Consider the following 26,788-nt stretch of genomic DNA (forward strand, 5'->3'; position numbering starts at 1 on the left):
CAAGAAGAGAGAATATGAATAAACCAAACCAAAATAAGAAATAAGAATTACCTAGAAAATAAGTTACTGGGCTCTGGTAATTAACTGAAGAAATGCTGCTCCAACTACTAAAAGACAAAGATTCCTAATATAATATTATGGTTCATAATTTGAAATACATAGCCTAACATAGTTGATTCTAATAATATTTTGTTAATGAATGAGTATAGTGACCAAATTACATTTTCTGAATTAATCTTATGAGGGAAAAATTTTTTAAAAAATACCCCCAAATTAAACTAATACCTAAAACAAAAATTATGATTTAGGCTTGCTACAATTAACTCTTTAGTTTCTTCATCTGGAAAAGAGCATAATAATGGTATTCATGTTATTCAACCATTGTATGGATTAGGTGAGATAGTCCATGTACATTTCTTAGTGAGAAATCGACTTTGGTTGGTTAAGGCACTGAGATTTGGAGTTTGTCGAGCAGTTAACCTAACCTAGCTAATTAATGTACCCATGTTTTGTCTACCTGGCTGGAGGAAACAAGCTGAATGGGCACACTTTAAATAATGACAACAGACGTCAAGTGGGCCCTTGATGCTACCTAGGTACTCGTGACATTTCTCTATTTCTTTCATGCTCCTAATCTCTTCGATGTCAGTTTTATAACCTCTGTCTTCTCTCACCTTCAACACCTTCCCCCGATCCTTGCTCTCAGTCCATGACCTTGCTTCTGAGTCACTGAGAAAAAAAATGACTCCCGCAAGCTCCCACACCACCCACATTTACCCACCAACCAGCATCTGTCCCCATTTGTTGTCTTCTCACTCCTCTTTTGTTAAATTGAGAGGAACCCTCCTTGCTCCTATGGAAAACCAGTTCCTCCCTTTGCTCACTCATGTCACTCCAACAATTCTGCCCTCCCCAGCGTCATCAGGTTCTCTCTCTCTTTATTGGGTTATTCCCATCAACAAGTAAGCTGTAATGTATCGCATGTATGGCAGGCTCCCCACATCCTAATTCCAGAACCTGTGACTATGTTAGGTTACATAACAGAGGAATTAAGAATGAAATTAAGGTTGCTATTGAGCTGACCTTAAAATAGGGAGTTTATGCTGTGTTATCACGATGGGCACAGTGTAATCACAAGGGTTTAAAAGTAGAAGAAGGAGGCAGAATATGACAATCAGAGGGAGATGTGACCATGGAAGAATGTTCAGAGTGATGTAACATTGCTGGCTTTAAAGATGGAGGAAGGGGGCCAGGAACCAAGGAATGTGGATGAACTCCAGAAGCTAGAAAAGACGAGGAAACAGATTCTCCCCTAGAGTCTTTAAAAAGGAACATAGTCTTGCTGACAGCCTGATTTTAGCCTAGTGAGACCCAAGTTGGGCTTCTAATCTACACAACTGTAGGAAAATTAAGTTGTATTGTTTTAAACCACTAGGTTTGTGGTAATTTGTTATAGCAGCAATAGAAAACTGCTATAGTATAAACAAACACCAAAAAAAACCCTCTTTCTGATGCCCTTTCCTCCTCCAGCTATTGTCCTGTTTCTTTGTTCCCCTTTATAAAAGTCCTCAGAAGAGTCACCTATACTCACTGGCTCTAGTTCTCTGTTAAACTCACTATAATAAGGCTTATTTTCCCAGCCACTCCACGAACAAGCGCTTATCAAGGTCACCAATGACCTCCATGTCATCATGGCCAATTGCCCGAGTGATCACTCCCTCACCTTTGAAATACTTTCTTCTTTGCTTCCAGGATGCCTCACTCTCCTGGTTTTCCTCCTTCCTTACGGCTACTCTTCAATGTCTTTTGCCAATACCTCCTAATTTCCCTAATCCCTCAGTGTAGCCCAGAACTCAGTGCTTGGCTTTCTTTTCTTTTCTGTCGACACTCCTTCCCTAGCTGATCTTATCTACTTTCATGGCTTTAAATACTACTTAGACACTGATCACTCCCAAGTGTGTATCTCTGGCCAAAACCTCTGCCCTGCACTCCAGACTCACGTATCTAAATGTTCACTTGACATTTCCAAGAGGAGGTCTGCCAGGCATCTAAACCTTCAGACTCCAAAACCTGCGCTTCCTGTTGTCTTCTCCAGCTTGGTTAATGGCATTTCAATCCTTTAAGTTGCTCAGGTCAAAAACCTTTGACTCATCTATGCCACCGCTTTTTCATTCATGACCTTCATCCAGTCTTTCAGTCAAAGTATCTCCAGGGTCTAGAACAGTTATTAGCACATACCTATTGGTTAAGTCCTTCAAAATATATTGGAATATGACTTAGTCTCACCAACTTTACTACCATTTTAGTGCAAGGTAACCTCTCTCAAGCCTGGATTTTTGCAATAGCCTTCTAACTTGTCTCCTTACTTCCACGTCCCCCTATGTGGTACTTCCACACTGCCAAAGAGTAATCCTTTAAAATGTAAACCAGAACATATTCCCTATTAAGTTCCATGAAGACAGGGTTTTTAGGCTTCTTTGTTTACTGAAGTATCCCCAAGACCTAGAACAGTGATTATTATTAGCACATTACAGGCACTCAGTAAGTAAAAATACATATTGACTGAATGAAGAGCTGGAAAGTAGAATATAAGGGGAAAATGGTAGAACTATGAGGCTAAAGGAGTAAGCAGAGACTGTATCCCAAATGGCCTCTAAGTCATTTTCTGAAGGTCAGTAGGATACCACTGATCTGTCTTAAGTATGGGGTTAATATGAGCAGAATTGTGTTATTTTAAAATTGCTCTGATAGTTCAGAGGAATAGCCTGGGAGAAGGAAGAATCGGGATTTCTGACAGATGACACTGACAATCACTGAAATGAGGAACATGGGGGAGAAGTAGTTTGGAGTGTGGGGTATGGTGACGGTAGGAAATGACAGTTACAGTTTTGGACGTTTTGAGGTAGTGGATTAGAAGACAGCACAGAGGCATTCACTAAAACAGCACAAAGAGACAAGAAGATAAAAGTATAAAAGAGCTGTCAAGAGTCAGGGAGGATATATTTTGACAATCCATTGTATATTTAATGGGAAATCCAGAACAAGATAAAAATGGGAATGATGGGAAACAGTATTAAAAGAGACAACGACTAAGAGTTTCCCAGTATTGAAAGAGAGTCAAAAAATCTTTATTCGCGTTGAAAGTGCACTGAATGTGAAGCAGGAAAAATAGAAATAAATCTATGCCAAGTCACATCACAGTGAAACTTCAGAACATCAAGGGTAAAGGAAAATAGTAAAAACTTCCAGAGAGAAAAGACAAATGGCCTACCATGGAACAATAATTAAACCGGCAGTATGCTTTCCTCCAGCAACGTTACCTGCTGAAGGTGTATTCAAAGTGCTGTGAGAAGAATCACTCACTCCCTACACAATGTGTGTGGAATGGATGAGCAAAATCCTGACACCTCTCTCCAAAGAATTCTGGATGCTGGTCTCTCTAGAAACTCTCAGGTCTAGAGACTGATCTTGCCTCTTATAATTCCTGAGGAGGAACATTAACTAAGGGTCACAAAATTGATTTCACAGTCTTGGAACATGTCCTGAATAGATATTCTGACAACTAATATTCTCAGCCTCTGGGATGTCTGCCAAAATTCTGAGATACCATGAACCTCACGTTTAACGTCCTATTGCGCTCAAAAATATTAGATCATTTTTGATTGTTCTCTGCTTTTTCATGTCTGTTTGACTTGCTTTCCAACTCACTTGTAAACATATCCTATATTAGTTTTACACTAGCTAAGTAGAAGTTTTTCAGTGTATACTTTTAACAAACTAATGAATTGTTATTGTTATTATATTTACAGAGCTAGGCATTCAGCTACCTGTTTTATTAACTCTCAGTCATTGCCCTGCAGGGTAGTTACCGTCATTTCCATTTTACAGATGAGGAACTTGAAGCTTAGAGAGGTTAATAACCTGCCCAAGGTCATATGCTGGGGAATAGAAAAGGCAGGAGTATTTATTGTTGACACATGCTAATCATTGATAAGAATGACTGTGTTAATAATTTGGAGTGCGAATAGTTACCCCAAATGTTGACTTATTTTTTTTGTTCTTCCCAGGAAAAGAGACTCTAAGGTCTTGTGCAGACTTCCTAATTCCACTGAAGTTAGTGCCTTGGGAAAATAACTGATTTGCCAGCCATCTGTAAGTGTATTGTAACTTTTGATTCTGAGTTCTTCTTTCTCCTGGAGAAATAATGGTAAATGAAAGTAATTTCTATGGGCAGATTCCATTTCATATAACATGTCAACATTTAACACAGAACACCTCCTTTTGCATTGTCCCTCAAGTGCTGATTCAGTAAAGCATTAAAGCACTGGTCTGGCAGCACTACCCAGGAATCCCTGACAGGTCGACGAGCCAGAGGTCAAGTTTGAAGGGGCTTTCCCAAAGTCAGTATTCTTTGGTGTCTTACTGTGTGCTACGCAATTCATTATTTACTGCTGGACAAAGAAAGAACTATGATAAGAAGGTAGACATACTTCCCAAGAGCACCTTCTTCTGTTTGTATTCCCAGTACCTTGCATAGTGCCAGACATGTCATGTGTGTGCAGTAAACCTACGTTAAAACTGTAAACCTATTTAAGAACTCTGGGGCAAAGGTATAGAAAAAAATAAGGGAGATTTAGGAAGTGGTTAAATGATGAATGTAGTCCTGTGTTGAAACTCAACCAGATGAATGTTATCAAACTTCTGTATGGCCTGCTAGGTCCAGAATGAAAAATCTCCTGGGACATAGGTAGTTGAGGTGACCAGATTAGCCACAGACAGGTTAGCTCTTGTTTGGATATATAAGCCAATGAAAATTATTGTCCAAGGCAGGGGATAACAATGAATAAAGTCTTTTATGTTACTATATTAATTCTTGTAGTAATTCTCTCTATTTAGATCCTTTTTAAACATCTTTATTGGAGTACAGTTGCTTTACAATGGTGTGTTAGTTTCTGCTGTATTACAAAGTGAATCAGCTATACGTAAACATATATCCCCACATCTCCTCCCTCTTGCGTCTCCCTCCCACCCTCCCTATCCCACCCCTCTAGGTGGTCACAAAGCACCGAGCTGATCTCCCTGTGCTATGCGGCTGCTTCCCACTAGCTATCTATTTTACATTTGGTAGTGTATATATGTTCATGCCACTCTCTCACTTTGTCCCAGCTTACCCTTCCCCCTCCCTGTGTCCCCAAGTCCATTCTCTTCATCTGCGTCTTTATTCCTGTCCTGCCCCTAGGTTCTTCAGAACCATTTTTTTTGGATTCAGTAACTTGAGGGATTGACTCTTGTTTCTCTCTCATGGGCCGAATGATTGTTCTCTGAGTGACCTGCTGCTTCTTTAAGAGCATCTACTGTGTTTTCTCTCTACCAACTGCCTTTCGCTGCTAATTTTAGTTTCTGGTCCCTCATAATTTCAGCTTGCCATGGCTTCTCTGACCCCAGATATACCCCTGGCATCTTTTGGTTCAGGCTTTTTTGACTTTTGGTCCTTCTAGTAAGTGTATTGACACTCAGTATTTCCAAAATCAAATTTGTAAGCTAGGAATGTGATTGGCTTGACTCACCTTTTTGGCCCAGGCTATGTATCATAGGTTGCTGCCAGGATATACATCAGTAACCTTTGGGTTTGAAATGACCCGTCACCTGTGGTCATAGAGTAGGAATCACACGGTGCAGAATATCAGCAGATGCTGTGAGCAGAGCAGGCATTAAGTGCTTTCCTGTCCAGGAAAGAGAATGGAGCACTAAAGCCAGATGGAATTGGGTTCAAATCCCAACTCTACTATTTGCTGGCTATGTGACCTTGGGTAACTTGTCTAATGTTATTCTCTGAAACTTAGTTTTCTCATTTATAACTTGGGGATAATAACTGCTTTGTAGGGTTTTTGTAAGAAATAAATAAAATACTATGTGTAAAGCATGATATAGTATCTAGTACACAGGAGGTTTAATGGTAGCTATTTTATCTTATTTAAAATTTTTATTTATTATTATATTAACAGATTAATAATGATCTCAAGAAAAATAATCACTCTCCATGTCAAAGGTCAAAAGAAGCTCATACAAGAGGAAAACCAAATAGCTTATGTTGAAGGAAATATCTGGCCTCACCATGAATTTTAAAAATGCATTTAAAAATAGCTATGAGATATATTTCACATCTGTTGAACTTGCTGAAATAAAATTGTACGTTCCAATGTTGATGGAGCAATGAAGAAAGGGTGCATTCATATTTGGTAGGTGGCATTATAGATTAGCCTAATGTTCCAAATAGCACTCTCACGAAACATTTCCTTCAATTTGTAGTTCCTTTCTGGGGAAATACTTCCCAAGGAGGTAATTGAAAGGAAAACTTTATTTGTATAAAATATTTATAGCTCCCTTTTTAATTCAGAGGATTTCATCATTTTAGAACCAAAATAGACCTAGGAGATTATTTTTCCTCTAGGGCTGCATATTAGAATCATTTAGGAGCTTTTAGAAACACTCATTCTCCCATGCCCAGAGATTCAGAGTTAATTGTCCTGGAATATGGCCTGAGCCTGAGGATGGTTTAAAAACTCCTCAGGTGATTCTGATGTGTAGCCAGGATGGAGAACCACTCTTCCAATCCCACTCCATTAGGAGAACTATGAAAGAACAGAACCAGAGGGGTTAAAAGGCTGCCTCTGAAGGGAACACACACATAGATGTGGTAAAAGAGCTGAGGTGAAAATGAAGATGCTCCTAATTCTTGGTTCTAACTTCTAGTCTTAGTGAATAACTGGAAATATCCATGTGGCCAACACCTAGAGACTAGGTAACAAATTATGGTGAAATAGTACAATGCATTCATCAATTGTTAGACAAAGTAGAACATAGTGTGTACACACTGATGAGAACCAAGTGTGATAATGTTGTGTCCATTGCTGCCCTCATTGAGAGAGTCCCAACCAGGACTGTTGAGTTCCCCCGTGGGAGGGGCACAGGTCTCCCATCATGCTCTTCTCCCCCCACCAGGTGGCCAAGTATTGCATCTCTGTTGAGGGGAATGGGGTTATCAGTGTCCAGGACTGCTGAATGGTGGACTGTCTATGCTGAACAGTGACGAATCAGAAGAATCCATTTTTTAAAATTATGGTGAAATATGCCTAGCATAAAATTTATCACCTTAACCATTTTCAAGTGCACAGTTCAGTGGCATTAAGTACATTCACATTGTTGTGCAGCCATCACCACCATCCATCTCCAGAACTTTTTCATCATGCTCAACTGAAACTTTCTAGCCATTAAACAATAACTCCCCATTTCCTCCACTCCGCCATCCAAGTCTCTGGCAACTACTGTTCTCCCTTGAATTTGACCCCAGTACCTTATATAGGTGGAATCATACAACAGCATTTGTCCATTGTGACTGGCTTCCTTCACTTAGTGTCTCCGAAGTTGAGTTCATTTTTGAAGAAAATTATTCCCTGTCTTTCTCTCTACTCCCTTGCTCTTTTCATCAAAGGTCCACTTCCTTCCAGGTTGAGGATCACCCCAGCCCTTCTTTTGATCTTTGCTTTCCTGTTCTAGTAACTACCCTGCCTTTTCCCTCTCCTTTTTTCTAGGCTGTCTTATCTAGGGAGCAGGATAGGAAAAGCTAGCTCTGTAAGCTTGTATCTGAAACTACTAGTCTGAAACTGTGATTTGTTGTGTTTTTGCATCTTTGTTTCTGCTTCAGTGTAGACTAGGAGAGGAAAGGGGGCTCTTATGGTATGAAAGAGAGAATAAGGGAACACAGAACATAATTAATTAATACGTGGAGACATGTGCCTGCATCAGATATGAAAATGGTGTCTGCAATATTAAAAGAGGTGAGGAAGCTATAGAATTTTGTCAGAATTGGTTTGTTTTAATTATAAGGGAATATTATGTACTGGTTAACATGTGAACTCTGGATATGGGTTATCTGAATTTGAATCCTTGCTTTAACACATTTTAGCTGTTTGTCCTGGAACAAGTTACTGAACTTCTCTATACTCAGTTTTTCTCATTAATGAAAAAGGTATTATAATAATAGTATCTACTTTATAAATTGTTGTCAGGAATAAAGAAGTTAATACATATAAAGCATTTTTAATACCACCTGGCAAATAGTAAGTACTATATAAGTGTTAGATAGCAATACTTTTTGGTCAGTGTTTTGATACTTCTGTTATCTATTACACCAACTTTGGTTAACTATATAAGGAAAAATAGATTTAAAAATTCAAGGTGACATTATTCATACTAGCCCCAAACTGGACACAATGCAAAGTTGCTTCGTTGATGAACAGATAAGCAACACATGGTGTGTCTTTTAGTGAAGTACTTCTCAGCAGTAAAAGAAGCCATCTGCTGAATCATGCAACAACATGGATGAATCTCAGAAACATCTTGCGAGGTTAAAAAAAAAACACACACAAGTCTACATATTCTATGATTCCATTTGTATGAAATTTCCAGAAAAGGCTAAACTGTAGGGACAGAAATCAGGTCAGTGGTTGCCTGGGTTGTGGAAGTGACCAAGGGCTGACTGCAAACTGGCATGAGGGAAGTTTTCCAGTGATGGAAGTGTTTTAAAACTGGATTTTGGTGGTGGTTGCACAACTGTATAAATTTACTAAAATTCACTGATCTTTAGTCTCAAAATGGATGAATTTTATGGTATGTACAATAAATTTTTCTTCTATAAAACTGTTAAAAAAAATTAAAAATAAATTGAAACTGGAGATTCACGTCTGTTACTCTTTAGTCTGGTTCTCACTTTAAAAAAAAAAGAAAAAAGTTATTGTTTTTGTAAAAATAACCTGTGTTGATTGTTGGGAGACAATTCTCCATGGGTCTGTCATGTTTCTGCACATCTTGCAAGCAAGCCTCTGGCTTCCCTTTGTTCCAGGCTATCTTTTCAGGGATGTTTGAAAATAGAGAAGGTATCTCCCTCCAGGGCAAAGGCAGGCACACCCCCTCTCCAGTATAATAAAGAGAACGGCTGCCTCTGGAGCAAAGAGCAGGCCTGCTTACTGCTCCTTATAAAATATTCAGGTTCCCTAAGCTCAAAGTTCCACTCTCATAATGCAATCCAGTGTGTGTGCTGGTGTCACCTGGGCCTCTTCCTGTTGCCCTGGGGGAACGGGGCGGGTGGGGTTGTCACACTGGTGAAGAATATGCTGGTGCTTTGGCTTCTGCTATTGCTGTGAGTAGCAGTCCTTTGACTCTGACCCAGGAGTCCCATGTCTTGTCAGCATCAATGAAGCTGTAGGTTAACTTGTTAGCTTGTAAGCAGGGTAAAAAAGCTTAGTCTTCATAGTTTTTTTGTGTGTATGATAAAATCTACATAACAAAATTTACCATGTTAACCATTTTTAAGTGCACAGTTCAGTGGCATTCAACACATTTACATTGCTGTGCAACCCTCAGCACTATGCATCTCCACAACTTTTACATCATCCCTTATGGAAACTCTACCCATTAAACACTTAGCTCCTTATTCCCATTTCCCCAAGCCCGTGGTAACCACTACTCTACTTTGTCTCTATAAATGTAACTACCCTAGGTACCTCGTGTAAGTGGAATCATACAATATTTGTCCTTTTGTGTCTGACTTATTTCGTTTAGCATGATGTCTTCAACACTCATCCATGTTGTAATCATGAATCAGGATCTCATTCCTTTTTAAGGCTGAATAATATCCATTATATGCCTTCACAGTTCTTGACACTAAATATTTAAAAAATACAAACAGAGGAAGAGGGTTTGGATAAGTAAGGTGAAGATTCTTGTGATGGGGGAGGGAATTAAGAAGAGGAGAGGGGGCGTCCCTGGTGGCGCAGTGGCTGAGAGTCCGCCTGCCGATGCAGGGGACTCGGGTTCGTGCCCTGGTCCGGGAAGATCCTACATGCCGCAGAGCGGCTGGGCCTGTGAGCCATGGCCGCTGAGCATGCGCGTCTGGAGCCTGTGCTCAGCAACGGGAGAGGCCACAACAGTGAGAGGCCCGCGTACCGCAAAAAAAAAAAAAAAAAAGAAGAGGAGAGGGAGATAGAGCAACTGGTAAAGAACAGAAATTAATTCCATTTCTGCAGCCACAAGTGCACCATGCTACAGAAAGCCAAGGCCACTGTGGAATTATGCATCTCCTTCCTGGTGGCCTGGAGTCTAGTCTGGGGGACAGGGTGGTAGGTAGGGATCTGAGCAGGGGGTGGGGACTTATCCCACCAGCTCCGCGGCCAGTGCTGCACATCACAGGATTGTCCTTTTTCAGAATCGGCTGTCAGCCCCAGCAATTCTCTCCTATCCCTAGCCTGGATGGGAGCACACGTGGGCCCCTCACAACCTGTAGGTCCTGATGCAAGGCATTGACTGCATTGGCTTAATTTGGCCATTGCCCGGGTACAGGCAAAATTAGAACTAGATCTAATTTTAGATCTAGATCTAGTTCATCTAGTTTAAATCTAGTTCATTTAATAACTAGGTGAGATTTGGCTTCTGATAAGAGTCCTAGTCCCGGGCTTCCCTGGTGGTGCAGTGGATAAGAATCTGCCTTCCAATGCAGGGGACACAGGTTTGATACCTGGTCTGGGAAGATCCCACATGCCGTGGAGCAACTAAGCCCGTGTGCCACAACTACTGAGCCTGTGCTCTAGAGCCCGTGAGCCACAACTACTGAGCCTGCATGCCACAACTACTGAAGCCCACACCACCATGAAGACCCAACACAGCCAAAAATAAAAACAGACAAATAAATTAATTTTAAAAAAAAGAATAACTGTGGTACAATGATAGGTGAAATGATGAACACAGCACATAAGAAAGAATGTGACTGGTTGTTTTATATGTACAAAGCAAAACCAAAAGAATCCTTCTCCTTTAAAAGATAGGAATTAAAGGAGCAAATCTAATATATCACTCATTGCTCACCTATTATGCAAAGCACATGCTAGGTACAGGGAAGCAAAATGACTGACACGGGCCCTGTGGTCAAGAATTTCTAAATTCTAAGAATTTTCTCCAATACAAATGCTTTCAACAGAAGGCAAAGCTCAGCCAGATTATTCAGTGAGCTCTTTTAAGTTGTAAATTAATTGTATCCTTCCTATCTCAGAGTTGCCTAATTAAAAAATATATAAGTATATATATATTGGCACTTGGCATCTAGTCCTGTTGTTCATTGAGTGACTTTGAAAAGTCATTTCCCCTCTCTGAAGCTCCATTTTCTCATCTATAAAATAGAGAGTTCAACCAGATAATCTCTAAGGTGTTTTCTAGCCTGAATAACTGTGCTATGAATCCAAAAAGCAGCTGTTTTTTCTTGCCTGGTTTGTAAGCTGATTAGCAACATCCTATGTGGAGCAATTTTGAGGGGAATAAAATAAATCCTCCTTACTCCAAGAATTCTGCTGAAATGCTCTCTCCTGAGAGTGTCGTTTTATGAATTTAAATCCCTATTATACTAGAAATTATCCAGAAAGATGTTTCAGCATGTAATCAGTTAAGTCCTTGCGTGACGGGCCAGAGTCTCAGATTTGTTATGAGTAGAGTGGTGGGAAAGGAGGCAGAGGGGAGAGGTGATCATTGAAAAGGGCTAGAGGAGGGGGCTAGGACTCTTTTTTTTTTTTTAATTTATTTTTGGTTGCGTTGGGTCTTCATTGCTGCGCGTGGGCTTTCTCTAGTTGTGGAGAACGGGGGCTACTCTTTGTTGCAGTGCGCAGGCTTCTCATTGTGGTGGCTTCTCTTGTTGCAGAGCACAGGCTCTAGGCGCACGGGCTTCAGTAGTTGTGGCACACGGGCTCAGTAGCTGTGGTTTGCGGGCTTAGTTGCTCTGCGGCATGTGGGATCTTCCCAGACCAGGGCTTGAACCCGTGTTGCCTGCATTGGCAGGTGGATTCTTAAACACTGTGCCACCAGGGAAGCCCTGTACCACAGTTATTCTTAAGTAATCTTTGTCTACCCAACTACACAGTGGCTACTTTGAGGACGTGAGTGAGTCACCACTGGACCCTAGGGCTTAACACAGGGCCTGACACATTAGTGGGTTTTCAATAAATGCTTTATGAATTAAACTGACTAAATACGGGTCTTTCTTTTTCTGTATTATTGATACATGGGTTTTATTTGTTAACTAAACTCCCCAGCAACTTAAACTTTCTTGATTTGAGTTGGAATTTAGTTTTTGTTTGCTTTGGTTTACCTTATTTCTAAAGAATATATCTTTGTTTATTCCCTCATGTATAGAAAAATGATTTGCTACTGTTTCCACTTCCGTAAAACAAAAAATTGTTAGGTGGCTAAATATAATTTATACATTTATTTTGGCTTTTAGCATACACTACAGTTAGTTAAGCTCATCATTTCACACATAAAAATATTAATACCCTTACAGTTAGTATGAAGAGAAGATGTATCTACTTTAAAATTGCTTTCTGAAAAAACTAATTGTAATTCTTGGGCTTCCCTGGTGGCGCAGTGGTTGAGAATCTGCCTGCCAATGCAGGGGGACACGGGTTTGAGCCCTGGTCTGGGAAGATCCCACATGCTGCGGAGCAAAGAAGCCCGTGCGCCGCAACTACTGAGATTGCGCGTCTGGAGCCTGTGCTCCGCAGCAAGAGAGGCCGCGATAGTGAGAGGCCCGCACACCGCGATGAAGAGTGGCCCCTGCTTGCTGCAACTAGAGAAAGCCCTCGCACAGAAACGAAGACCCAACACAGCCAAAAATATATAAATAAATGAAAAAAAGTAATTGTAATTCTGGAAGCAAATATTTTTTAAATTTCCAGACTTATATAGTTATACACTTTTTAAAAAGTATTTTGCATTAGGTGGTTTTCTGGGAAATTTGAAATTAACAGTAGATTAGCATTCCATTAAGTTTTCAGAATAATTACACATGTGTAAGGGCATCATGATTAAGTCAGATTAATTGATTATACATCTATAAGGCAATTTGATTAAATCACAATTATTGATTTGTCAAAGCCCAACTAATTTTTTCATCTTTAGTTTTATTATGCAGTACAACACAGTAGGTAGTTTATTATCTGGATATTTATATTTTGGATAAATATGTTGTTAGAAAAGGCTGAATCCAGATGATGCTACAGCAGAAAGATCACTTAGGAGACTTGCTTGGGTCTAGCTTCTACTTCTTTTGCCGAATCTTACTGTACAGTTGTTTGAAATAGACTGTTTGGCTTTCACTGGGATCCTGAGCATCAATGAATAAATGATATTTTAGTTTTTCCACAAATGTGTGTGGACTTCTCTCATTTTGCGTTCTTAACGGGGATCAAAGTTCAGTAAATATTTTAATGTGTTGATATTTGTAGCCAGTAAATCTTGACCTAATAGTTGTCTGTTACATGGGAAATATAACTAAGACTCTTTTTTGGTAAGAGTTCTTACTTCTAGTGGACATTATTGGCATATGGCACACTCTATCTATCTATCTGACTATCTATGTATGTATGTATCTATCTGCACACACACACACACACACACAGAGTTAAATGGTTATAAGGCAGTACAGTATGATATAAAGGAGGCTGGGCTCTGTGTAGAACAGATCCAGGTTTGAATTTTCTGTCACATTCTAGTTGTGTGACTTTAAGAATATTAATCTCTCTAAATCTTAAATTAATTTCGTAATCCATGAAATGTTTTTATGTGTGTATCATGGTCATTATTAATACTTGGCATATAGCAAATGCTTATTAACTATTAGCTCGTATTATGATGATTTATATCTCTTATTTTTGCTTATTTTTCCTCTTTCTATTTCAAGGAGATTTGAAGCAACTTACCATGCTCTCTAGAGAAATGACTCACTGGGAACCATTCCAATGGCTGATGGATAAAACTCGGAAGAACCACTGCCATTCTGTATTGGATGTTTAGAGAACAAATGGGTACTTGGGAACGTAAAGCTTGGAAAATTCTCCTATGGATTCCTGACAGCAAAAATGTACGTATGCACACTGACTAGAGGTGCATTTAGATAAACAAATGCTGGGTTGAATTTGATCAGTACTAAGTGGAATACATTCTTTTACATACATTGATTGGGTAGCTCAAAAGCTGACCCTAAGTTATGAGTGGGGACCTGTAATGCACTTGAAAGACCATTTGAAAATATCTAGTTTTTTATAGACAAAGTATCATTGGAGGGAGGATAAGGCAATCCATGACAAAAAGTGCATGGGCTTTGGAATCCAAATATCTCTGAATGAATTGCATTTATGTCATTTCCTAGCTGTGTGCTCTTTGGTAAATGACTTCACCTCTCGAAGCCTCAGTTTCCTCAGCGATAGAAGGCAATATGAGAATTAAATGAGATAATGTGTACAAAGTGCCTATCAGAGTGTCTGGCACTTGATAGATTCTCAACAGTCTTAACTGTAGTTATCATCAAGAAAGGAATTATAAAGTAGGCTACGATATTGGATCTGTTCAATATTTTGGTAGATACAAGTGGATCTGTATTTAGTCGATGTAATATCACATCAGGACATAACCTTCTCCTTACATATAATCTAAACAATGAGCCTTTAAGTTATTACTATTGGTAACAATAGTTGACATTTACTGAGTCTTCATTTGTGGCAATCACTAGGTTAAGTGCTTTCTCTGCATTATCACATTGATCTCCATAGCAGTCCCCTAATTTGGATATTATTGTCCCCATTTTATAGAGAAAGAAAATGAAACTTAAGGAGAAATACTCTGCTTAGAGTTACCTGGCTATTAAATGCCATCGGTGGCCTAGAATCAAGGTCTGGTCTGAGTCCAAAGTGCAGGCTCTTGCCACCAGGTTACACCACCTCTGAATTTGTGACATATTCTAAAAACAAAGAAAGAGAATCTCTTGTTAGATAGACTGACCCTACTCTGACTTTAGGAAAGATAAAACCTGTTGCTTCGTAAAGGCTTTAGTTAATGAATAGGGAATCAAAGATTCAAACTTGAAGCTATAACCTACTTTGTAAATTTTCCTGAAATGAGAGAAATGGTGATCATCAAGCCAAAATTTCCACCATGTGTGACCCATTTCTTACTTGCTTGTCTCTAGTTAGCCTCATGTTCTTTTTTCACCTTGTGTCTTTTAAATGTATTGTACATGGGTTATGAACAGCGCATCCAGAATCATATCTTGGCATTAAAATTCCATGAAGTCCATTTTGGGAATCAGATTACTGCACCTATTTTTAGCTCTCAACACAAACCACTCTTTCCATTATGCTTTTAAATATCCTGTGATAAAATTATATTGAAAATAGCTCTTATAGCCAAATAAAAATCCTACATTTGGTTTAATCAGGCCAGAGCCATTGACTGGCATTAATGTAATTAATTACTGAGGCAGCTACCTGCCAGGGCCTCCTTCTTCCTCTTGGTTTAGGACTACCCTCCCCATTTGGTGCTATATTTATCTGCCCTCTTGGCCATAAAAGGCTGGCTGTGTGGCTCTGACATTCTACAGCCTGACCACATGCATTATTTTTGAACTGGCCCCCAGGGTCCTGTCTTTAGCCCTGCTTCTTAACATTTTCTTGGATTCAACCTGCGTGGGTTTTTCATTCTCTCATCCAGCTCCACAGTCACGTCGGAACATTTCCACCACCATCACTCCTTTGGAAACTGGTAAGTGTGACCTTGAGGCAGAAGAATGCACTTGATATTTTATGTGCTCAACAGCACTGCAGTGTGTGTGGTTTCTTTCTATCTTCTGAGCTCAGCAGTTTTCTCAGAGAGATGTCAGAATAGCAGAGAAATAGGAAAGTGGAGCTCCGGGGAAGGAAAACGAGCGGCAGGGTGCCAGTTTGTGCTGGCACAGCTCTTCTCTCAGATCAGTGGATTCTTTTAAAATTAAGCTACTGTTTCTGGAACTATAAAAAGATAATAGCTGTCTCAGATAGAACTGTAAGCGTGAGTCAAGTACTCTTTCCAAGTTACAGTTCAGTGGTTTGGTTGAAACCTGGAATGGGTGAGGTAACAGGAAATCATGTGTTTTCTATCCTCCATACGCCTACAATACTCCCTGATTACATATTAGATCAAAAGGAGTAAACTAGCTCTGAAGTCACTAGTCTCTAATTCAGTGATTTTGCTCTGACAGTGCCACGTGGATGAATGTAAGGGTACATTGGGTATTTCTAATCGGAAAATGGTTAAGCAATATTTCAGAGGCAACAAAGAGCCCCACATCATGATCCTAAAGTTAATATTTTCTGTGAAGAATTTTTATCAGCTTTCAGCCTCTAATGCCTGTACAAAGTATCATGTCACAGTTACAACTATGGAGTTACTGTCTCTTCCTAAATTCCCAAATTATTTTCAGGAAAAAACACAGGTCTTAAAGGAATGGAAGACAACCAAACCATCTTTCCTCCCAATACACTCTAGCTGTCATGTGTTGGGGATAATCCTCACTTACTTGATGAGGAGAAGGTAGTTGTACCTTTGTTCCAGAGGTCAGAGCTATGACAACCAGCTGAGTTGACATAAGGCCAAAGCCTGTTTACTTGTAATATATTATCTCTGTGCTTGGAATATTAAGTATTATTAAAAATAAACGTATTTGGGGAAAATAGAAATAAAGCGAATGGAAAATAGAATTGAGGCAAGACATTTAAAGATTTTATTTTGTGAAAATAACAGCATTTCAAGTTATTTGGGTTCTGAATTTAGCTTATAACATAATACACAGGAAGGTCATTCACTATTTATTTGGACCTCATTCAAATAACATGTGCTGTGTTGCAGTGTAGTATGTATCAGTACAGAAGCTTATCAAACATCTTTATAAATGCCTGATCATATACTTCTATATTTATATATTCAACCCTTTTGTTTTATAAAAATGTGTCTAATAATAATTCATTACACCTGATCATCATCCTGTATATTTTAGAACAGAAAATAGCAATCTATTTAAGGGTTGAAGCAAAGTTGCTTGCTGGTAGCTATTTTCTTCCTCTTGAGAAATGGCATGTAGACTGATATCTTCCATGAGTCCTAACATAAATATTTCTGGAATGAAGTTTGCTGGATTTTCTTCTCTAGGGAATACATGCTGACTCTTTAGTTTAAATAAAAAGATTTAAAAAAATGGTTCTGAAGAACCTAGGGGCAGGACAGGAATAAAGATGCAGACATAGAGAATGGACTTGAGGACATGGGGAGGGGGAAGGGTAAGCTGGGACAAAGTGAGAGAGTGGCATGGACTTATATACACTACCAAATGTAAAATAGATAGCTAGTGGGAAGCAGCCGCATAGCACAGGGAGATCAGCTCAGTGCTCTGTGACCACCTAGAGGGGTGGGATAGGGAGGGTGGGAGGGAGACACAAGAGGGAGGAGATATGGGGATATATGTATATGTATAAGCTGATTCACTTTGTGATACAGCAGCAACAAGTACACCATTGTAAAGCAATTATACTCCAATAAAGATGTTAAAAAAAAGTAGATTTTTAAAAAAAAATTTTTAAGAGGTGAAAATTCTTATTAGGTGTTGAAATAAAAACACAAAAAATTGAAAACTTCTCCACACTAGTCATTTAAAATCCATTGAAATATTATTCTCTACCTGTCCTTAAAATCACTCCTATCTTCTAAGGCAAGCATTTCTCAAACTTCAGTGTACATCGGAAACACTTTGAGAAATTGTGTAGAATTCAGTCTCCTGCTCCCGCTCTCACCAAAGATCCTCATTTATCAAGTCTGAGGTTTGGCCTGGAAATCTGCAGGACTAATGACAAGAAAACATAAAGTAATAATAAAAGGGAAACAGCTTTTCAGTTCATCTTAGAAACTGTTTTTATATTTATCTCATTGTTTTTAATGGAACTGAATTGAAGAGCAAGCTTGTCTTGTACTTTAAAAGGCTTTCTAAAAAGTAGATTTATTTTTTGAATTTATTTTTGGCTGCATTGCGTCTTCGTTGCTGTGCGCGAGCTTTCTCTAGTTGCATCAAGCAGAGGCTACTCTTTGTCGTGGTGCACGGACTTCTCATTGCTGTGGCTTCTCTTGCTGCAGAGCACTGGTTCTAGGCACACAGGCTTCAGTAGTTATGGCACGTGGGCTCAGTAGTTGCGTCTCAGGGGCTCTAGAGCACAGGCTCAGTAGTTGTGGCACACGGGCTTAGTTGCTGTGTGGCATGTGGGATCTTCCTGGACCAGGGATAGACCCCGTGTCCCCTGCATTGGCAGGCGGATTCTTAACCACTGTGCCACCAGGGAAGTCCTAAAAAGTAGATTTAAACTTGACAGAAAATGTGGCAAGTTTAGAAGGATTCAGTCCTCATTTAGAATTTTTTTAAAAGATTTGAAAAATTTATTACAACTAATTTCACTTGTAAAAAATTTAGGACATGCACAAAAGCATTGAAAATGGAAGAGGGGGGCTTCCCTGGTGGCACAGGGAAGCCTGCGCACCTAAAGCCAGTTCTCTTGCTGCAGAGCCAGTGCTCTGCAGCAAGAGAAGCTGCCTCGATGAGAAGCCTGCGCACCGCACCGAAGATCCAATGCAGCCAAAAATAAATAAATTAATTAATTAAAAAAAAATGTAAGAGAGGGCTTCCATAAAACCACTACTTCATCCAGGGTTGTCAATATGGCTGATACGCTTCTGTCAGTGGACAGATTTTTCAAGAAAGATAATGCAGTCTGAAGTTTCCCCTCTCTATACTAAGCAAACCTATTTTTGACTTTCAGTAGGACTGTTAGGTCATGTTCACAATGCAAACTGCTACACTGATGATTGACTTTCTTGCTGCCTTATGTAGGAAGACTAGAAGCCTTCATATTCTTAATGGAATTTTTCTGCCTTGACACTATACCTTTTTGAAGTATTTGTGAAATTCGAGAGAGCTTGTTATATGACAATATAAGCATCCTCCAGGGTTCAGTCCTAGGACTTTCATTCTCATCTATTTTCTTTTCAGCATTGAATAGCATCTAAATGCTGGTGAGTCCCAAATGTAGGTCTCCATCCTGAACCTTTACCCTGTATTCCAGAGTCAAATATCCAACTTAATCTCTTAATTAAGTTTAAGATTAATCACTTAATCTCTCCACTTGGGTGTCTAGCAGGTATCTCAAATGTAGAATGTCTCAAACCAGTCTCCTGTTCTTCCATTCTGAACTGCTCTTTTCTTACACTCCTGGCTCGTCTCAGTTAATAGCAGTTTTAGTCTTCCAATTACTCAAGCAAAATCCTTGGAGCCATCTCTCATTCCTCTCTTTCTTTCACACCCTAATCCAGAACTTTCAACAAATGCTATTGCTTCTGCCTGCAAAGCATGCAGAGTCTGATCACTTCTCACACTTCCACTGCTACCACTATAATCTCTAGCCTGGACTATTGCAGTGGCCTTTATATTAATTTGCTAGGGCTGCCATAACGAAGTACCATAGACTGGGTGGCTTAAACAACAGAAACTTATCTTCTCATGATTCTGGAGATTAGAAATCTGAGATCAAGGTGTCAGCTGGGCTGGTTTTTCTGAGGCCTCTCTCCTGGCTTGTAGATGGTCATCTTCTTGTGTCTTCACACAGTCTTCCCTCTGTATATGTACATATCTGTGTCCTAATTTCCTCTCCTTATAGGGATGCCAATCATGTCATATTGGATTAGAATCTGTCCTAATGACCTCAGTTTAACCTCACTTCTTCTGTAAAGATCTTATCTCCAAATACAGTCACATTCTGAAGTACTGAAGGTTAGGACATCTATATATGAATTTGGGGGGGGGGATACAACTCAGCCCATAACAGCCTTCTAATTGGTCTCCTGGCTTTCACTCTTGTCTCTCAACAGTCTATTCTCAAACTCAGCAAGAGTGATTCTCAGCTCAGAACATTCCAGTGACTCCTTAGCCCTTTCAGAATAGAATTCAAAGTCCTTACAGTCACCTGTAGGACACTACACTATCTGCCCTCCCCACCCTCCACCTCTCTGACATCATCTTCTATACCTCTCCCTGCACCTCCCTCACTCCATGCAGCCTCACTGGCCTATTTGCCATTCCTGGAGTACAACAGGCAGGCTCACACCCCAGTGCCTTTGCAATGGTCTTCCAACCAGAATACTTCCCCCCAGATATTCTCATGCTCAGATGTCACTTTCATGCTCAGTCATCATCATCATCCCTAATGATGCTGTTTAAATTGCATCCCATCCCACTTTCCTGTTTTATTTTTCTCTATAGCATTTAGCAGGTTCTAATATACTTTACACTTTATTTTCTCTATTTGTCTGTCTCTTGCAATAGATCATAAGGTTGTATATAGGGTTATCAGAGCAGGGATTTTGTTTGTTTTGTTCATCTCTGTATTTCCTGTGCTGGAATAGTACCAGGCTCAAAATAGGTTCTCAGTTATTATTTGTTGAATGAAAACCACGTTGGCTGGACGCAGACTCTCCATCATTACATATTCTCTCAGATGAAGCCCCTGTCAGAATGAAATGCCAAAAAATTAGAAATATATGCTATGAAAGGTCTAAGGAAAAAGCACAATAGGGAAACTTTGTAAAGATCTCCTAGGTATTTAAAAAAAGGAGAAGACGGTACAATGATAGGAGGGGGTACATCTGGGCTATGAAGCAAGGAATTTATTGAGTAACCAGCTAAACTAACCTTCACATCAGTTTCCACTTACTCTTTGGAACAGATAAAAGAGTATTAATTTTTACATGTTGGTTTAGATGACTTGTTCTGTTGGGTTTGTTCCTTAATAGTTCACCCCCAAACTCTTGCTTTCTTGTAGATTGCCTGGTTCCCTGGGGGCACATGATGTCTCTGCCTTTTTATCAGAAACTTCACGAGCACTATGATCGCAGCTACCACAACAAAAACCTTCGCACCACCATGAGCCAGTACCAGCAGGAGAAGAAAAGCTCGGCCATCTACACCCACGGCTCCACTGCCTACAGCAGCCGCTCCTCCGCTGCCCACCGCCAGAAGTCCGAGGCCTTCAGCCAGGCGTCCGCCGCGTCCTACCAGCAGCAGGCTTCCCGGGCCTCCGAGTTTGCCCTCTCATCTGCAGTCAGTCAGAAGGCTGCCTCAGCCTACGACTATGGCTACTCCCATGGGTATGTCCAAAGCAGCCTTACGAATTTAGGGCAAAGCCACGTTCTCTGAATAACTTCCCCATGTCACATTTTCTTATCTTCTTACTGGCAGCCCTACCTTTAAACCAGGTATGGAGCAAGGCTATGTTTTGGGAGGCCTGGGACTTATATCTACGATTTCCCTTTACCTTCCTTCTCTGAGTTTCACAAAAAGCTTCACAGCCACCCTGGGATGTCTTGCTTGAATTGCCATCTGCGATATTGCTAGAAGCAGAGATGTTTTGCCACAAGTCGTGTTCAATATTCAGCAGCAGCAGAGCCAGGAAACCTCATTTCAATACTCACAGCAGGTTTCCTCGTCCTGAGAACATTTCAACTTAGATGAGAATAGAAATTTTTTTTTTTAAAGAAATGCTCATGCAGAGTCTTAACTTCCAATTTTATTTATTTATTTTTAATTATTTTATTTTATTTATTTATTTTTGGCTGTGTTGGGTCTTCATTGCTGCGCACAGGCTTTCTCTAGCTGCAGCAAGCAGGGGCTACTCTTCGCTGTGGTGCACAGGCTTCTCATTGTGGTGGCTTCTCTTGTTTCAGAGCACGGGCTCTAAGTGTGCAGGCTTCAGTAGCTGTGGCTCACGGGCTTAGTTGCTCCGTGGCATGTGGGATCCTCCCTGACCAGGGATCAAACCTCTGTCCCCTGCATTGGCAGGTGGATTCTTAACCACTGTGCCACCAGGGAAGTCATAGATGAGAATAGAATTTGAAATTCACAGACCACAGGATCCCAAACTACAGCAGAGATGTGTTCTAGTCTTTCAATATATGAAAGCCAAGGTTAAAATTCCGAGTTATTATTCAAGCAGCAAATATTTTCTTTAGCCAGGGCATTTTATAAAAACATGGCCCTATCTCAGTCAGCCTAAGAATACCAGGAGCAAACTGGTACTCTGACAAAATTAGATTTAACCCATTGCCATGAGGGAGACCACACACCAGAGGAAAAGAGAGTTTCAGTAGGATTCTAGGAAGCATGGAGCTTAGATGTAGGTCTGGTCTGAAAAATGAATCCAGTGTCCTGCTGCTTTGGAAACAGTCAAGTTGAGATAAATGAGGACTGTTGTATCTAGAAACCTTTTATGTGGAGCTCAGCACCTGGGCTGGGAACTGAGGCTGCTTCTCTGTCAACAGCAACTCCTCCACACAAGAAGGCAATACCTCATTCTTCCTGATAAAATTTCAAACAGCAAGCCTACTGATAATGTTTGATATTAGAGAAGAAAGTTTCTCGGTGAGCCTGTAGTCACTCAAAGAGGGAGTTATCACAACCCTCTACTGCAGCAGTGTCCCCGGGAGACACATTTCCTGTGAACCTTGAGCTTGGTTTCTCTGTGTTTGTTGTTCCAGCCTGATAAATGCTGGGCAGATAATTTCTCAGTCCAAGCCAATTTTTATTTTCTCCATATCCAGAGCAAAATGTGTCATGGGGATTAAAACACACTTGCAAGATTCATGTGATTTTATTAAACATCTATCTATAGTCCACAGAAAGAATTGCTGAACTTCAAAACATAAAAATTCCTGGGCTATGTGATCAGTAATCACCTGCTGGCTCAAACCTCCTCCATCTGGCGTAGGTTGCATTATTTGTCCTAAACAGATATAATTTTGTCTTACAAAATTTAAGTCCACAAAATATCTGTTAGGGCAACTGGAGAAGGTGTTTATTTCTGGGAATTAAAAAAGTTACTGAGGAAATAATATGGTGGCTTGTATGTAAGGACAGTTTCTGAAGGCAGAAACGCCTGAATCCCTGTGGGTTTAAGCAGTACCTGATCCACGGCTGTGATTCCTGGGCACTGACATTGACCTCCTGGGAGCTTCTGCATGTTCAGTACCAGAGTCTCTGGAGTTTACCTGGAATGTGTGATGGCAACGTTCTGAAATTCCATTTAAAATGGAACAGGATTGTTTTGCAATCTCACTTTCATGGGTCATGTGTGCCAGGGGATATTCATAAAGACCTGAGATTAGCTGCACATATGGAAATATTGTCAGTGAGGAGGTGAACTCACTTCTTTTAGCTCTTGTTTCAAATACCTGCCTTCCAAAGGAAATAGGAACGAGCACCATGCTATGTGACAGTATCATTGCGTTCTCCTGAAGAATGTCCCATACATGTGTTTAAGAACCTCATTTAGGAAACAGCTGTCCTGTAATAGAGAGGATTATGTTTTAAATATCCATTTTCCTGGTCTGTCTGTGCCAAGTCTATAGAAAATGTAGAAAATGGGTATTTTTATTACCATACAGTTGTTAAGGTAACTCCTTGTGTACTTATTTCATTCCCCCAATGCTGTAGAGGCTACAGAGTTTTATGAATCTGTAATTCAAAGAGTTTTACTTCTTAAACTCTATTGCTAAATTTTGTTAAAATTATTTTAATTTTATACAAATTCTTTTTTTAACCACAGAAGCAATATTCATATTTATTTACAATCTGATAAATTATATCTAACATTAGTAATTGAAAATTTGAGAATCTTTATATTTTATCCAGAAAACATTTGCTCTATATTATCTTTGGAAGACAGCCATTTTAACTATAAAGAGCCTCAGATAATAAACTTTCTGTAGGCAGTAGAACTTTAATTATTTATCTATACTCGACCTCACATCTTCCTTCTTGCTCTATAAGTATTTATGTAGGTAATTAGGTATTTATTAATGGCTTGCTATGTTTGAACAACTCCACTTAGTAGAAATGTAGACCTAGAAACAAGAAAGGGAAGAGGATGTCAATATTTTCTCCTTTGTGTAATGCAATGTAAAAGAAAAGAAAGCTAACCTAATCCCAGGGGTATTTTAGTTTTTCTTATTTTAGACCCAGAGCTAACAGGAGCAAATGATATTCTTTGAACATTTCAAAATCTTCATAATTCCTTCAGGTTGTATTTTAACTTTTTCAAAGTGGATCAACTTTTCCCTGCTAAATGAAGTCTCTCTTTGGTTGTGAAGAGTGTTGTTAATTAAAACTCATGTGGGGTTGGAAATGCAATTCTGTGGAGTGTATATGAACACTAGGCTTGATCTATTTTTAGCCTCTGCTTTGTAGTTAGATGTCCAGTAGTAAAGTGGAAACTATGGAGACTTATACGTGCTCAGGACTTGGCTGACCTCAGTTAAGACTTAAGAACAATGGCTTGTTCAGAGTCAGTGTGGTTTTTAGCTCAGATTGGTTTACCAATTGCATTCTGAGCCAAGGGTTATAAAATAAATTCTGGTAGGCTTATTCTAAATGCTTTTGTTCTTAGTCACAGTGAGAAAAAAAAACTAAATTAAAGAAAGTAATTCAGGAAAACAAAATGATACAAGACTATTGTTTTATGTTAGTAATTCACAAATACTATTAGAGATGAAAGGAGAAATGGTACTCATGACCACTTCGCAACCATTAGGCAAGGGTTTTTAGCCTCTGTCCATGAGTAGGTTTCAACAGAGTTTTGGATGATCTCAAATTATATGCAAAATTAGGCGCAGATGAAATTTTTTTTTTTTTTTTTTTTTTTTGCTGAGAAAGACCCTAGCTTTTATCAGATTCTCAGAGAACTCTGTGGTTCAACAAGGGTCACAACCACTGCACTGAAAAGTCTGCATATAAATATCAGACAGCCCAGTGTGTGACCTGAGGATCCCTTTCTAAGGAATTAGGATGAAATAAGGAAGATGTTTACAGGGAATGTGGTATATGGAAATCAGGGTGCCATCCTTTCTTTTGAGTAAGATGGGAGTAAAAAAGAAATATTTTGTTATACTTGATAAGTAGAAATGAATAACTTCCAGAAACCAGAGAACAACACAGCACAGTTCTTGGGTGATGGGCCCCTCAACCCTCTGTGGTAATGGTAGGCATCAGATTGTCTGATTCTAAACAGATTAAAATCCAGCCCATATGATACCGTTCAGCATAGCATTCTCTATACCACTTTACAGTAACTCTGAGAAGTAGAAATTATTATCCTCATTTTTAAAATGAGAGAATTGGAGGGACTCCCCTGGTGGTGCAGTGGTTAAGAATCTCTGCCTGCCAATGCAGGGGACACGGGTTCGAGCCCTAGTCTGGGAAGATCCCACATGCTGCGGAACAACTAAGCCCGTGTGCCACAACTACTGAGCCTGTGCTCTAGAGCCCATGAGCCACAACCACTGAGCCCGCGAGCCACAACTACTGAAGCCCGCATGCCTAGAGCCTGTGCTCCTCATCAAGAGAAGCCACCACAATGACAAGCCCGTGTACTGCAACAAAGAGTAGCCCCTGCTTGCCGCAACTAGAGAAAGCCTGCGCGCAGCAACAAAGACCCAACGCAGCCAAATAAATAAATAAATAAACAAATTTTAAAAATAGCACAAAAAATGTACAAAGAATAAGAAAATATTTTTTTAAAAAAATGAGAGAATTGGAGACCAAAGCGATTAAATGACTTTTCTCCCTTACACTAACAAATAGTGGAAGAGTGACTTGAGCGCCCCAACCTACCCCAAGTCCCCCACCCTTTCTACAAGTTCCCAGTAACTCCCCTTGACTACATGGCTACCATATTTTTCTTGAAGCACCAATGTGTAGGTTTGCATTATGCTTCCTTTTCTTTCCCCTGCTTCTCCTGGAGAAACCAAGATTTAGAGCAGGGAACAATAGGTAGAAACAATAGCTAGAAAATCCCAGGGGCATTATGAATGCCAAACCTGGAACCTTACACACTCTTTAACTGTCACTTAGAATCAGACCTGAGACTCACAAGGGCTCTGGAAGACACCAGTTTGGGGATAAGAAAACTGAAACATGAGTGACTTGCCCTGGGCACCGTGCCTAACCTTAAATTGTGCCCCTTACCTACACTCATGTCACATTGTCACATTGATTGACCCTTGGTTGTTACCCAGATCATAACCTCTTTTGAAACTTCTAGACTTTGCAAAGAATGTACTAATGTTCAAACCAGTTGTAATTCTCACAGAAGATACCAATGCTAAAAACAGAGACCACAAAACACAAACCCCTGTCTTTTATTGATGGATCTGATTACAGCAGGGACTGAGGGGGACCTGAAGACTTGCTCCCTTTCCCACCCCAGTGTGGTTTCAAATGATGCTACCAAAGAAGTCTGCTGCCTTGTGGACATTTGTGTGTCTTGACCTCAGCTATGGGTATCAGATTAGTGTCCATTTTCTATATCTCCATTTCTAGATGTTCTAACGTAATGGCAAGTGGATAGTCTTTGGGGTCAAACAAGCCTTTACTTACATGCAATTACACTTGCGACTTTGGATATGCCTGTAAACTCTCAGTTTCTTCATCTGTAAAATGAGGAAAATGATTGTTGTTCATGTTGGCAGCCCTAAAAGAGATAATCATGTAAGGTGTGTAGTATAATAGCAGGCACATAGGGACCGTTTAGTGAGGTTTAGGTATTGTTCATTCATTCAGTAAATATTTACTGAGTGCCTCCTGTGTGCTAAGCACTGCTCTAGGTTCTTGGGATAAATTACTGAATAAATCTGACAAAGATTCCTGCCCTCTTGGAGCATGGAGAGATAGGTCATAAACAATAAACATAATAAAAAGGACAATGAATTTAAATCATGCTAAAAGGTAATAAATGTTATGGAAGCAATAAAAAATAGAATAGGGTAAGAAGGATTAAGATATATCCTCTTCTCT

The 26,788-nt window shown here is 39.8% G+C and overlaps 1 protein-coding gene across 1 annotated transcript in view; it reads left to right on the forward strand.

Annotated features, from left to right (window-relative positions):
- Positions 1-15,461: 15,461 nt before the first annotated feature.
- MYOM1 (myomesin 1) overlaps positions 15,462-26,788 on the forward strand; it is a 145,761-nt gene continuing 134,434 nt past the window's right edge. The window contains exons 1-2 of the mRNA XM_082667401.1: positions 15,462-15,636; positions 20,766-21,090. Coding sequence (XP_082523527.1) covers positions 20,789-21,090 — 302 coding nt within the window. The 5' untranslated portion in view covers positions 15,462-15,636; positions 20,766-20,788. The remainder of the gene's footprint in view (positions 15,637-20,765; positions 21,091-26,788) is intronic.

This window comes from Grampus griseus (assembly GCF_964374135.1).
Source record: "Grampus griseus genome assembly, chromosome: 12".
NCBI classification, from domain to species: Eukaryota; Metazoa; Chordata; class Mammalia; order Artiodactyla; family Delphinidae; genus Grampus; species Grampus griseus.